The sequence below is a fragment of the Rousettus aegyptiacus genome, unplaced genomic scaffold, assembly GCF_014176215.1.
Source record: "Rousettus aegyptiacus isolate mRouAeg1 unplaced genomic scaffold, mRouAeg1.p scaffold_m13_p_2, whole genome shotgun sequence".
In the NCBI taxonomy this organism is placed as follows: Eukaryota; Metazoa; Chordata; class Mammalia; order Chiroptera; family Pteropodidae; genus Rousettus; species Rousettus aegyptiacus.
In genome coordinates this window covers 121680894-121695894 of record NW_023416295.1, presented here as the reverse complement: position 1 = coordinate 121695894, position 15001 = coordinate 121680894, and the positions used below count along the sequence as shown (strand labels likewise).

Here is a 15001-nt window from a genome sequence, read left to right as displayed (position 1 = left end):
GAGAAGAATTCTGCATATATTATTTCATTTAATTTTTACACCTTCCTTCTGAGGTTTTCTATGCCCATTACTGATAACGAAGCTGGGGATCACTGAAGGGCCTTGTTGAAATCACACAGTTATGTGACAACACTGAGGTCTGAAGCTACACGCATCTTACTCCGACCATCTCAAAAATCGAGATTTTCAGGGATCTGAAAAACGTCAGCATTCCCATCCCTCCTCAATGTCAATGATTTGAGCTCTCTGTACTATTCTTGTAACATGAAAATGTAAAATTATTTCAAAATTTTAAAAAAGTTAACCTAGTATTAACCATTGCCTCTAGCAGGAAGGCAGGAAATCATTTTCACTAAGGCACGGAGGTGATGAAGATGGTGCCCACTGTGATAGGTTCTAGGGGAGGGAGGGAGGGAAGTACTGTGTGGTCATGATCCAGACGTCAACATGAATACCGATTCATTCTTTCTTTCAGTCAACAAATCCCGATTCAGTATCTCCTCTGGGCTAGGTATTGGCAGCGTGAGGCGACTGCTGAGTAAGGGGTCTGCCCCCCAAGACTCAATCAAGATGGAAGACATAGATCAGAATACACAATAAAATACTATACACCGAAGGCCTCTGCACAGTTCTGTGTGAGCACTGGGGACTGACCCCTGGAGGAGTTAGGGGCACTAACCCCTGGAAGAAGTGACATTTGTGTTGGGTTCTCCGAGAATGAGGGGATGTTTTTCTGGCAGAGGAGAGATGGGTCATTCAGGCGGAGCATACTCCCAAAGCCGTGGAGGTCGCGGAGACCGCGGTGTGTCCTGGAGAGGGAGGACGGTTCTCCGGGGCTGCAGCCTGGGATGCACGGTGGAGGTGGGGTGACAGTGAGATGATGCTGGGGAGGCAGGTGGGAACCACGATTCTGGGTTTGCTGAGTGCGGCCCACATTCTGTGCCTTGTGGTGAGCCAAGGTACGCACGGGAGCGACGAGGGCTGTGGTTAAATCACTTGTGTGTTTTTGCGGAACATGGACTGGAGAAAACCAGACAGGTGGCAAGGAGGCCAGCTGTTATGAACTCTACTTGGAAGACATCCTGGCAGCTTGAGGGTCCTTGGTGACCCTCTAACCTAGTTCTCCAGTTTATAAATGACAAATTGAGGTCTGGAAAGGTTAAGAGACTTGCACGAAGGTACTAACTGGAGAGTAACAACAGAGCTGGGACCACAGTGAAGACCTTCCGTGGCTGATGCAGGATCCCTTTCATCTGCCTAGACAGCTAAAGAAAATGAACAGCTCTCAAGTCTGGGCTCCTAGGTGTGGCTTCAAGTTTATCCTCTTGAAAACAACAACAGGAGGGTTAGAACACAATAGCCACTAAAAGAGTGAAGAAATGTTTTCACACCGGTTTTACATTCCTGCTGTTTCATGTACCAGATAACTACCCAAGCAACACAGCTGAGCTATTGAATAAAACAAACAAAAACACAGACAAGAGAACTGAGGGAAAGTATGCGGCTACCGTCTAAATTAACCAAAGTAATTAAATTTTGGAAGTTCACGCATGCTGAAATTCAGAGACGTAAACAAAGCTATTTTTGTGTAGCCCAGATCAATTCTTTCCTAAGAGCAGAGGGTCGCTTATTTAGCCAGGTTGTCCAAAAAGAAAGCCAGTTGACAAGAAAATGTTTCATCCACAAAACGGCTATTCACACAAAAAGATTTCCCAAAGATTCCCCACCAAAAGTAATCTAGGATGATGACCAAAGTCACTGAACTGAGATTCCAAGCGTAATGCCTGGAATAAAATTAAATTTATTCTGCTTTCCTGAAAATTCAAATCTGAATGAAGCGAAAATTCTCGGGATCTGAAAAACCAAATAGCCCCGCTATAGTCCTGTCATAATTTGACCCCGAAGAGAGTGATCTACATGCAGAATTTATTTTCAGGGTAGAAACAGATTTTGACACCTGCGACTCTCCCAAAGGGCCCTTGGGATTTCACATCTGAGCATGAAGTAAGTGGTGTGTCAGCAGGATCTCAGGGCTGCCATCCTTCTCACGAGGTGACTCAGACAGACCCCCTTTGTTTAAATTAAAGGGAGTAGCAGGCCAAGGAAGAAGGTATCTGCATTCTCCGACCCCTCATTTCATATTGTATATGCCAAACCATTAAAAGAAACAGAGCATGCTGTGTCTTCTATTGGTCACAGATGGGAGAAAATCAGCCACAATAATAAATTCACGGAGGTGGAGTGTGTCGTCACACACGGAGCCAGGATGTGCGATCCAGAAGGTGTGTGGGGGGAGTTAATACCATATGTCGTCTGACTGCCGTGGGCCTGCTCCCCGTCAACAGCAACGAGTTCCTCCAAAACAGCTCCGACGCCGTCCCCGACACCACGGCGTCCTGCCAAACCTGCATGGCTCTTACCAGGTACTGAAGGCGCTGGCGCTCAGTCTCGGGGGTGAATTCCGAAGACATGGGGACAATTTCTCCATTTCTGATGATTATTGCCCTGGAATGGTGAAAACGCACTGTCAGCCAAACTCACAGGCACCCTGATTCTGTGTTAACTCCACAGTTTGGTTCAGAACACACGAGAAATGCCCAAGAGATACTCTCTTTCCCCACCTGCCCGGCAAGGTTCACGGCTGCCAACTCCGATCCCTCAACGCATCGCTGGGATCTGAACTTTAGGAATGTCACATTCTGGTGCGCTTACGTTTTCTTTTTCTGCTAGCTGGAGCCGTCCTTAAACGCCCAACACCAAGCATACTACTTGGCACATTAGAAGTGCTCAGCGAATAAACGGGTGCATAGATGAATGATGCAACAGAGGCCCGCTCTAGACGAGTGCTCTCCAATAGAACTTCCTGTGATAATGGGAATGTTTTCATCTGGGCCATCCTATACGGCAGCCACAAACACTCAGTGTGGGTACGGAGCATTTGAATTGTGGTCAGTGCAGATGAGAAATAAATTTTTTGGTCCAATTTTAATTAATTCAGCTTTAAGTTTAAGCAGTTACAAGTGGCTAGTGTGTAATGTAGTCGACGGTACAGCTCTAGGGCCTCGTCACTCAAGGTTTCTGTGGGCCAGCAGCACTGGCCTCACCTGGGAGTCTGTCGGAAATGCAGATTCTCAGGTGCAGCCCTGGATTTACGACATCAGAATCCACATTGTGGTAATAAGATCTCCAGGCGATTCATAGGCTCATCAAAATCTGAGAACACCTTAGTCTTTAGCATAACATCCTGGATCTAGGAAAAACCACTCTCATCTCATTTTAAAGCTCAGGAAATTCACACACCCCAAAATGTGCCCAAGAGCTACTTTCAACTCAAAGACTTTTGAGGGAACAGACTTTCCCAGAGCAGATGTCTAAAGGAGAGACTGCATGATTGATAATAGTGGAACAACCTTTCTGAGGCCTCTTCCTGGTGGGTCTCCTATTCTTAGACCTTCTTGTTCTGAAGTGGTTTCTGACAGACACTTTTCAGCTATTGATCAGTTGTAGTGGAAGGTTGCCATTTCTATGACAAATGGAAGCGGTTTGGGGAATTGCAGTCTGTCTAAATCCAAAAACTCCCTGGTAGCAGGGAGCCAGAGACCTGAGACCTGACACACTCCTCTGCGAAGACCCACAAACACTGGAAGTGTCTCTGAAAAGCTCAGCTCTGGGCAATGCCTCCTTCACTCCAGGAGAGGCTGCATTCTTTGTACCAAAAAGCCCCTGGCACCCCTGCCTCCCACTGCAGAGGCAGGCCCTGACTTAGAATCAATCCCTATAAAAACGGCTGCAGCTGTCATGACCCCTCCCCCAACTCTTTACCACTTGTGCCCAGTTGCTGCTGCCATAGAAACCGGTGGAGGGGGGCAGGCAAGAGAAGAGATGACAACAAAAATCTTGGGGGCTTTAGAGCATTTTCAGTCTAGGAGAAAATCAGCGAAAATTGTGAGAAAATGGTAACATTTAGGGGAGCTGACTCTGTGAAGAGGATGCCTCCTGCTTTAAAATTTGTATCACTTATTTTATTATGCCACCGAAAATGGAACAAATTAAAGATTCCTTTTTATAAACCTAGAGCCACCTGTAAAATGTAACCTCAGCCCCCATCTCCAAGAAAGGTGATATCCACCATTCACAAATCAGCGTGAGTTAACTCAAATTGTCTTTGTCTTAGTTATCAGCTGAGAATAACTACAATAAGGGAGTAGGGGTTTTGAAAGAGGATGGAGAAACTTAAAAGGAAGGTCTAGGTTCAGGCCTAATCTTAAGGTAGCAACAAGGTCCCTGAGAACCTGCAGGACGGGAGCAAAAGTCATTCTGTAACGAATTCCAAAGGCAACCCTGTTTCAAAATTGTCCTTAAAGCTAGTCTTAATTCCTTTTCTTCCCTTTATCTACATGTCCCCTGAATTCTAGCTATCAGGCTTGGACTAGAAAAGGTGCATATCCAGGAGGGAAATAAAAGGTAATGAATAAAAAGAAAAGGTAGGGAAGGTGGAGACTGCGGGTCAGTCCTGGCAGGAGGAGGCTGGGTGTCACTGGGTGTGGGGCCCTCAGGGAGGAGCCACCTTGCTCACTCAGGCCACGGAAGATTCTCCTCCAGGACCTAAATGCCAGGTCAGGGGCCTTGTCTGTTCTGTTCGCCACCCATTCCAAAAGGCATTGTGCCTGTCACACAGCAGGAACTCGACAAATACTTGTTGACTAAAGGAACAGATGAGACATTTAGGAGAAACTTTTCCTTAAATTTGAGGCAGGAAAAGAGTAGAACTAAGAGGCAACAGATGTTTACTAACACAAGTAAAGTGGGGTCGACTTCACATAGCCACAGGGGCCCTCACTGAGAAGTGTACCTGCTCCCCAGCTACTTTTTCCTCTTCTCTTCCTGACCAGAGCGAGTCCATCCATTACTTACCTCCTCAGAGTCTTCCCTACCTCAGTTATTCCCTCTCTGTATTCCTAACCTCCCTCTCCACTGGCTCTCTGCCCATAGTTCAAAATCATGCTCAAAGCACTTTGTGTTTAAAATCAGCCAAACCAAACCAAACGAATGATACTCTCCTAATCCAAAACCCACATTTAGAGTCTCTTCTCTTTCTTACTAAGCCAAGGTTTATAAATATTAATCTACAATCAAGGTCTCTACTTCCTCACCTCCCTCTGATCCCTCATGGGTAAATTCATTCTTGCCCCTCTCTCTACCGGCTGCTCCCTCGAGTCATCAGATGGCCTCTCTGTTGCCATATCCACTGGGCGTGACCCCATCCTCGGCAGCATCTGACAGTCTCTGCCAACCTGGAGTCTGGGATACTCGTTCTCCTGGTTTCCCTCCCACCTCCCGGGACACTCCCTCAGCCTTCTCTATACCCCCTTTGGTGTCGTGAGCTACCATTTCGTCTCCCTCTCCCTGGGCAATGTCATTTCCCGACCCCTTAACTCCCGAGAATAGTGTTAGAGGTCTCTCCGACACGCTCTCTTAGCCTGGTACTTCTAATATAGAACCATTATGTTTTGTTCCTGATGGCTTAATTGTCTGTTAGCCCGTAAGCTCCTAAGGCAAGAACCATGTCTGCCTTGCTCAACACTGTGGCCCCACACGGGGCCAGGCTACTATAAGCAGGACTGGCTACATAATTTCCAGGGCCCAGCGCAAAATAAAAATACAGGTTCTCTTGTCAATGAGAATTTTAAGATGCTGACAGCAAAGCATTAAACCAAATGTGGGGCTCTTCGGAGAGTGATGTTGTGTGACTGCACTGGTCACACACCCATGAAGCTGGTTCTGACTGTACACCCTTAACATTTACTGAATGAATAAATGGCGTCCACAGCTACATATGCTGATGATTCCAAATCTCCTTTCCAGCCCCCATATTTCTGCTGTGCTCCAGCCTAGAACAGCTAACTGCCAACAGGTATCTCCACTTGGATGTTCATTGGCATCTAAGTCTTAGCATGTTTCAAACTTAAAGATCCTACTTCCACCACACCCCTTAATCTGTCCTACCAACATTCCCTATTTCCAGAAACGACATTGCTTTATTTTTCATCTAGTAACTCATCCCAGACCAGGGAGCCATTTCAGACTTCTCTCGTTTCTCACCCTACACATCCAAGTAGGCGCCAAGTTCTGTGGATTTTATCTTCTCAATAGCATGTGAATCTGTCCCTTTCCTTGATTCCTGCTGTTACTGCCTTGGTTCAGATCCCCATCAGAACGTGTCTACATGACTCAGGAGCTCTCCACTGCTCTCCCTGCTCCCAGTTCCGCCTCCCTCTGGCCATGATCCATGTGGCACTGAGGTGACTTTGAAGCATGTCATATCTCTGACCTAAAACCCTTTGATGGCTTCTCAGAATTTCCAGTTTCTTTCATTATCTTGCTTTTGCCTATCCTTCTGGCTTTAGCCTCACTCTTGCCATACCTAACACTTCTACTTCTTCCTTCTTCTGCCCAACCCATTCCTCTCTGAGAGTTAGCTCGAGAGAATACCTTCCTTTGCCTTCTTGGTTTACCTTCAATTCCTCTTCTCTGTGAACCACCCCATGGTGTGGTATGCTCAGCGATACCACAGCCCTTACCAGTCCTTACTGTGACGGCTGGCTTCCACCGCTCTCTCTAACTACCCAGGGATCTTTTCTGGACAGAGCATAAGTCATTGTCTCTGAATCTCCAGCCCTCAGTGCCTGGCCAGTGCTGAACACACAATAACTGTTTGCTGATAGTAAGTGACTAAATGGATGAAGAGTGAGCTTGACTTGGGAGGAACAAATGTATCTAGAGCAGAGGCCTCAGATAAAAACTTTTCTTAGTAACATTATTATCTGTAATTGTCTAACTGTATATAGTCCCAGCTCTCAAAAATCCATAATGCCTTTTCATTGGTTTTACAAAAAGACCATGGACCTCTAAGGATGTTGTTCTGGCTGAGTCACCACTGAAAAGTGACTTGAAAGGTAAGGGGAAACCAGGCAGGGTCCCTGACCTTAGTGGGCAGAAGGGAGAGAACGCAGCAAAGGTGGCAGCCGCCATTGTGTTTACTTTGTTTTTCGATTTCAAATTCACACACAATGAAGTATTAGCATTCAAGTCCAATATTCACTCCTGGGGTACCCCTAACTACTTTTTTAAATAGATCACTACATCGAAATCCATACATGTATAGGACATTATTCACTTCTGTTTCAATTACCAAGTTCTTTCTTTATGAGATATCTGTGGATTAAAGAAGAGAGCATTTGGGGCTCTAGATCATGATGCCTCTTCCTATATGATTCTTGGCTTCCTTTTGATCTTTCTCTTTTCATCCTCTGATCTTTGGGGTCCATTTGTCAGTGCTAATCTCCAATCTGGAGTAGGGCAGTGAGAGGGAAGGGGGTTCAAAGGGAAAAGAGTGCATGTGAAAGCTGACAAATCTTGTACTAAACCACCAACGAAGTAGGGAAGTACCTTAACACTACATTCTGTCACTGTAGGATTCTTGTATACTTCGTATCTTCTGCTTCATTATTTTAGGAAATGTTTTTCCTAAGGAAAATTTAAAAAAGAAAAGAAAAAAGAAAGAAAGAAAATTGTGGCAACAGTGAGAATTAAGGAGAGTTAGGCACATGTCCTGATATTTCTTTTGGGACCTCAGGTCTGGACCTGTGGATACAACTCTGGTCAGAAATTAGATGGCATTCTGTTACCTACTCAGAGTTCGGCCAAAAATTAAGCGAGAAAACTACTCGGGGTTGGTGTAATGTAATCACTTGGCAAGCATCTCCCACCTGGCATCCTTTGCAGTACTGAGTGGGTGGTTCCTAAGCATATTCCCCAAAGTTAAAGCCTCTCACTCAGAGACAGTAACAGAAATGCATACACTTTAATATCTTGTCCAGTATAATAAATGGGGGATTATTTTTAATATGGTGAATGATGAGGTTTTAACATGTTTTTATGAGTCAACTGCAAGGACGGGAGAAGAGGAGGTAAAGCAAAGATATAAACAGTTTTTTAAATGTTCTCCCTGGGACCTCCTTCCCAAAATATTAGTGCAGCAGAGGATCAAAGCAATTCATTCCTAACGGATGAGAGTTTTGAGTTCAGAGAACAGTTTCTAGGAAATCCTGCTCCTTATATCCTCCAATGTCACAATCTGGAGTCAAAAGAACTATACTTTGTTCCTCAAGTTAGTCAAAATGTTCACTGGTCAAGAGAAAAACAAAAGAGGAAGACTTTTAGATATTGGAAGGTCAGATAGTTTACGCAGAAGGTTATAATGGGAGAGCCAAAGCACTAAATGACAAAGACTGTGGGGCAATGGCTCATTGTCAATCCTCCTCCCGGCTCAGAAAGTCCATGGCATTGGAGGGATTCACAGTGGTATGCAGAACTGTTGGTAGTGAAGCCGTGTAGTGCGGTGGAAAGGACACTGGCCTGCGAATCAGAGTTTATAGGTACTAGCCCCACCTTACGCAAATCTTCAGCTCTGGGCCTCCGCGTCCTTGCCTATACAAAGAAGGGGGAGGGCCAGATCATTTCTCAGGTAGCTTTCAGGTCTAAATTTAAATGATTCTGAAAAAAAGCCTGACACATGTGGGGTGGAGAAATACTACAGTTACTACTCTTCTTCTCGGGAGGTAGCAATCAGCACAATTTAGATTCTAATCAGTATAAACCAATAGAGAAGTGCCAAGATGGGAGAAGGCGCCCTCCGTGCATCTCGTAAATCATAAAGGACAAGGAGCCCGTGGTCAACCAAACCCCTTCATGTAATTTCGCTGTTGTCACCAGTCCCCTTGGAACACAGAGCTGCAAACAAAAGCCATCGTTGACACTGTTAAAGAGTATTCATGGGATGCTCCGATTCCATTACACACATTTTCAGCTGAAAGTGATTCGAAACGCAACATTAAACTGCACATGTCCAGAATGGAGGAGAAAATTTGCTACAAGGTGACAGAGAGAAACCATTCGGAAAAGCCTTTTTGACAGTATGTCAATTCTAAAGTAGACGGAGGAGGTATCCATTTTGTCAAAAAGAATCAGACCTTGTGACTTTTGTTCAGACAGAGCAAAAGCGTCTGTCTCCTTCAAAGGTATTGGAAATGTGTCGATGGAAAAGAAAGCAGGGCAGCTGAAGGAACAGGCTGGGGTGACCACTGTCAGAGGACAGCCAGGCTGTCAATGCTAATTAGAGGTGTCAAAAAATAGCTGAAGGGAAAAAATAATCCCATGAGCCTGGAATTAGTTTGGGTGTGTTTCTACTCATTCCATTTTCAGAATGGATACTGAAGAAAAAGTTTGCAAATACGATGATTCATTTAACAGGTCCCCAAATACGCAATTAAGTTTCTCAGCAAAAATATTCACCAAAAATTGGACAGGAAAAAAATTTAGATCTTTAGATAGCAGCAGAAATAAGTGACCACTCGCAGAGCAATAACTGAGTCAGATGTTCCCTGTTTTCCTCACAACCAGCCCAGTCTGTACTCACACCACCCAGAATCATTTCTCAATGTCCTAGTTCAGCCACTTTCTACAAAATATCTTGCTATATACCAAGCAACATTTACGAAACCCAATGCCCCAGGCACAATATTTTCCACAGAAGGTAAATGCCTCTTAATCATTTAAGAAAACTTTTTAAGGTACTTGTTATTTCTTTAAAAAAAAATGACAAGGGATCCAACTATAAATTAACACTGGGGTTATTTATTATGGTATCTTTAAAAATGTAATCCACATTCCACTCTATGAAATTCATCCTTTTAAAGTATATAATTCAGTGGTCTTTAGTATATTCACAAGGTTGTTCAATCATCACCACTATTTAATTCCAGAACATTTTTATCACCTCAAAAAGAAAAGCCCTGCTGACCATCAGTAGTCAGTCCCCTCCTCTCCCCTCGAGCCCCTAGCAACACCCCATCTACATTCTGTCTCTCTGGATTTGCCTGTTCTGGATATATCACATAAATGAGCTGACGTAATGTATGGCCGTTTGCGTCTGGTTTCTTTCACTTCGCATAATGTTTTCAAGGCTCCTCCATGCTGCAGCATGCATCAGTGCTTCATTCCTTTTTATGGCCGAATGACTGTTCCACTGTATGGATGTACCACATTTTGTTTATCCATTCATCAGCTGATGAACATTTGGGCTGTTTCCACTCTTTGGCTGTTGTGAACAATGCTGCTATAAACATTCATGTACGAGTTTTTGTGTGAACATGTCTTCAATTCTCTTGGCTCTCTGCCTGGAGAGAGACTGCCGAGCCACACGGTATCTCTCTATGTTTAACGTTTTGAGGAACTGCCAATCGGTGTTCCAAAGTGGCTGCACCATTTTATATTCCCAGTTGCTGGGTTTTAAAATTTTCTCTTAAAGGATCATAGACTACAAACTAAATTCATTTGTGAAAATCCTACTGTGGTTTCTTATTTTTCACAGTTTTAAAAGCACTTTGCTGGAAAAGTTTTGCTTGTACGCTTCGGTTACAACGCACCCATCACACACTTAATGGTTTACTTCTCTTTTGCATCCAAGGGTATATATATTCTGTTCTTTTCAAGTGCTGGGTCAATCCCTATCATCCACAGCAATAGAGTCCCCCAGCACAAATGTATACAAGCACTTCTCAAGCCCCAAAGTGAGCATATTTTTCTCCCTACGGCAAGTAGCCAGACCGGGGTGAGGCCACCAAAGGCATTTTTTTTTTTTCCCCCACTGCAGTCATTTTTGGAGTAGGATGAATCTCCTTCTTCTTCTTCTTCTTCTTCTTTTTTTTTTAATATATAATTGATGACTACAATAGCTCACTGTTCGTGTGCCAAGGCAGGTAGAACATGCAGAGCCTGGGAAGCAATCTCTTTCCTAATGCTCTGCATTAGTCACACGCATGTTAGAGTTGTGTCCAATTCTGACCTCTTTACTTTAAAAAGGCAATGCAGTGTAGTAACTGAACAGAAACCTAAGAAGAGAAATAAAAACAATTCAAGGGGTGGAAAATAGATGCTCTGAAGGAGGTTAAAGCAATTTTGATGCTTTAGCCTGAAGGAAAGAATGAGGAGTGATTGGATCGCAATCTCCTTCATGGAATTTGAAATGGTTTTATTCAAAGAATGGTGGGTGACTCGTTCTTCACGCTCAGAATAAAACAAACAAGAGGAAATTCTACTTAAATCAAATCAGTAAGATTCCACGGTTGAAAACTGGAAAAGAATTTCCTGATCTTCCCGTTATACATTGACTGAAGCCCATGGGTCTCCACCCCTGGAATTCTTCAAAAGGACATGAGGGGGCTTTGTCTATATTCGCCTGCCAAGAGTCTTGAGGCAGCCTTCACTGTTGTTTCTTTATGATGCTATAAATCAGGAAGTACATCTGCTGCATGAGAACAAAGCCGAATCCATGAACAATTCCTTCTAGACTGTAAAACGTATTGAGAAGGTCTTGCAACCTATGTGTAAGTAAATGGGGGCATACTCCTCGCCACAGCCCCTGTTCAAAATAAGCTGCAAGGCTTCATCTGGCAGGGCAGGTGGGCTTATCTGTGACCCATGGTTAGGTTACAAGCTGGATGCCTTACCTATAATGCCTCTCCAGCTCTCCCTGATAATGGTAACCCCATGTCAGTTCCTTATACAACAAAAGCTTGTAAAACCCATCTCTCATCCACTGAACATAACCATCAGTTGGGTTTGAAAAGCCAGATGACGTGTAATGGAAAGTGATCAAGGCTTGGAGTCCAAAGTCTAGTTCAAGCTATGACCTAGCTATGCTGGGAAAATCAGCACTCAGACTCGATTTTCCCCATTTGAAAAATGGGACAATACCAGTTTCTTCACATTGAACAAGTCTATGTAGAAAAGGACTTTAAATACAGCTTATTTAGTGGCGCTGATGGAATTATTAAAGGAAACTCACACATACAAGTCAAGCTAGTACAACTACTTGAAACTATTATTTTGTGTAATAACTGTCCACAACTGTGATGCTAAGGAACTGTATGAATGAAAAGTCAAATTGTATTTAGTGACCTCATTTAGGTTTTAATAAAAAATGGTATTCTGATTTTCCATTGTCATTTCCAGTCATGTGCTCACATACCCCCAGAATTCCATAGAAAAGAAGGGAGATTGACAGGGTAGTATCAAAGCATTCCTTCTTCTCTTATCACTAGCTTGAAACCCCACCTTATTCATTAATGTTAATGCTGTAATCTCAACATTTTCCCAAGTATGTATGTATGTATGTATGTATATATGTATGTATATTATGGTGACATTGGTTAATGAAATCCAGTAAGTTTCAGGTGTACAATTCAACAGTAAAGCATATATATATATATATTGCCTTGTGTATTCATTGCCCATTCATATCTGTAATTTAAGAGGTCACTTTCTATGTATGGTGTCAGATAGGTACTAGATGTATCAGGGTGATCACTTCTTAAGTTAATATAAATGTCTAATCACCATGTTGTATACCTGAAACTAACATAATAATATATGCCAACTATAATGGAAATATTTTTTAAAAATATTTTAAAAATAAGTTATATCATAAAAAAAAGATTTTATTTTGACAAACAGATATAGGAAATGTTCCCATGCCGGATCTCCTTCCCTGCGAAAATTCTACTTAACCCATAATTTAAGCTATTACAATTGTCCGAATGAAAAATGAGAGGCTGGTCTGTGTCTATGGGAGCAGAGAGGAGAGTCTTAGAGATAAAATACATTAAAACTTTTTATTCTATGTGTATTTATTATATGTATGTAATTGTTAAATACATTTTTCCAAGTAAAGGGGATGAAAAGGTCTGGGAATTTGCTGAGGCTCCCAGCTTGGTCGATGGAGGTTAATACTACTACTATTGCGAGGAGAAAGAAGAAAAGCCAGTCTGGAGATGATACTGCATTTTGACTTGAGCATGGTGAATTCAAGGTATGTGTCTGATGCCCAGGTAGAAGGGCCAGTGAGTACACAGCCGTGGACATGTTAATGTGGCGCTATGGGATGAAGTCAGTGCTGGAAATACAGACTTGAGAAGAGTTATGTTTATACAGTAGTTAAAACTATGGAATTGAAACAAGTGCTCCAGGGAATGTAACAGAAAATGTGCGGATAAATATTAACTGAAAACATAGATGAGTCTATTCCCTCATTTGCCTGGTGAACCTGGTCATGGAATAAATTAATGCATTGAAGTTGACCTCTATTATGTTTTCCATGGAACACTGTTCTGAGTGATAATAGGAAACCACCAAAAAAATTGATGCTCAAAAGAGTTTGGGTACCACTTTTCTGACCTTGAATATACTAATATGTGCTGCTGTTCTCCAAGACTAGCTATCTGTGCAATCATTCCCAACCCTGACTAAAACCTGAATCTCTCTTAACATCTCTTCATTTTTACTAAGTACGTGGGTCAGATTCAGGATGGGAGCACTTGACTGAGCTATAGTCTAGGGAAACAGTGGACCTCTACTCCCAAAAGCCTTATAAGATAAAAAATCAGGGCTGCTCTCTCTTGGGAAAAATCCACACATGCATCTCTCTCTCTGATTCCATTTTCTTTTCTGAGATGCACCTCATTCACAAAGCTGCAGAGGAAAGGGGGGCTGGGACTGGAGTGGGGCTGCTGGGGAGAAAGCTCAGCTCTTCCTCCCTCTCTCCCCACTGTGGTGTTCTCCATTCTGGCTCTTCTCTTAGTTGACCAGGTAAGAGAGCTCAGGACGTGTTCCTGCTGCTCTGACTTCAACAGGTCCTAATTGGAAGCTTAGGGGCTTTCTTGCTCTGGTGCTCATTTTACTTTTGTATTTGCTGCTTCTCTGGAATGACTTTCCTTTATCACCAGGACTAGCAGGAAGGAAGCAAATAGGCTGTTTTGGTCTTAAGCCCTGGATCTGGTCTTAGCTTAAACAAAAGACGATTCTGATGTGTTCCAGCATGGCTTACAAAGGGACTGCACTAGGATTTAAGACCAAAATTGTTACTTATAAAATGGGTCCCTCTGCCTCATCCCCTGTCCACATACATTTCTCTGCTTAACTTTTTCGAATTGATAGGCTGTGTCCCAAACAGGACTTGAGAATTAGAGTTTCCATGTTTTGGCCATGTAGCTTCTTATTCCACCCTGGACCTTCCAGAAATCAGGTTGAGTTTTAACTCACCTCTGCGGGATGTTGTTGCACACTGCCTCCTCCCCGCCCACCACGGCTTCCCTAACAGATCTTATTCCCCATGCACAGGAATCTCTTTTGACATTTACAGTTGAAGAACCGTATTTTGGACTTTATATTTTCCCCATTTGCAAACACTCTGAGTATTAGTATGAGGTTAATTTAAGATCCCATTATTTCTGATGGGAAGGCCAAAGATGGATACCACCAACCTATCAAAAGTGTTTACAAGGCTAAATCCAAGAACAGATGTATATTTATGAAACATGGTGAAGACGACAGATATGACCTTCTTTAAATCATTTAGTCTCAATTTGAAGAATTGAGATGATTGAGGAAGAGACTAATCAACTGTTTGAAAACAAAGGTATAATGCTGATGGATAAGGAAGTAGAACTAGTACTATTTTATTTCAGACTGAGGAGAAAATACCACAAGTAAAAATAAAACAAACAAAAAAATTCAGGCCCAAGCTACATGAAAATACTTTAGAAGAGAACTCTGACTCAATAAATGGGATCAAGTCCTTGGACTTCAACAGATTACATCTTGGGACCCTAAAAGTCCTGGAAAATGAAGTTGTCACAGTTCTGTCAGGAATCTGGGAGGAATGGCAATGAAGAAGAGATGTGCCCAAAGGGCAGAGATGGGCAAATCAGGTCTGATTTTCAAAAAGGGAGATGTGGATTTTGCAAACTATGGAGGAGGGACTTGATATTAATCTGGAGTAATATTTTAGATTAAGTCATTAAAGAAAGACTTATGAGGACTCGTAAAAGAGAGCAGTGGTCACTGGTGGTCTGCCTGGGTCCTCCAAGAGAGTAAATCATGT

The 15001-nt window shown here is 42.9% G+C and overlaps 1 protein-coding gene across 4 annotated transcripts in view; it reads right to left on the bottom strand.

The window, feature by feature from the left end:
• The window catches only part of PPM1H (protein phosphatase, Mg2+/Mn2+ dependent 1H), a 292075-nt gene that overhangs the window by 150263 nt on the left and 126811 nt on the right, over positions 1-15001 (bottom strand). For all 4 annotated transcript variants that reach the window (XM_036237706.1, XM_016150766.2, XM_036237707.1 and 1 more), the window contains exon 5: positions 2421-2505. In XM_036237706.1, coding sequence (XP_036093599.1) covers positions 2421-2505 — 85 coding nt within the window. The remainder of the gene's footprint in view (positions 1-2420; positions 2506-15001) is intronic.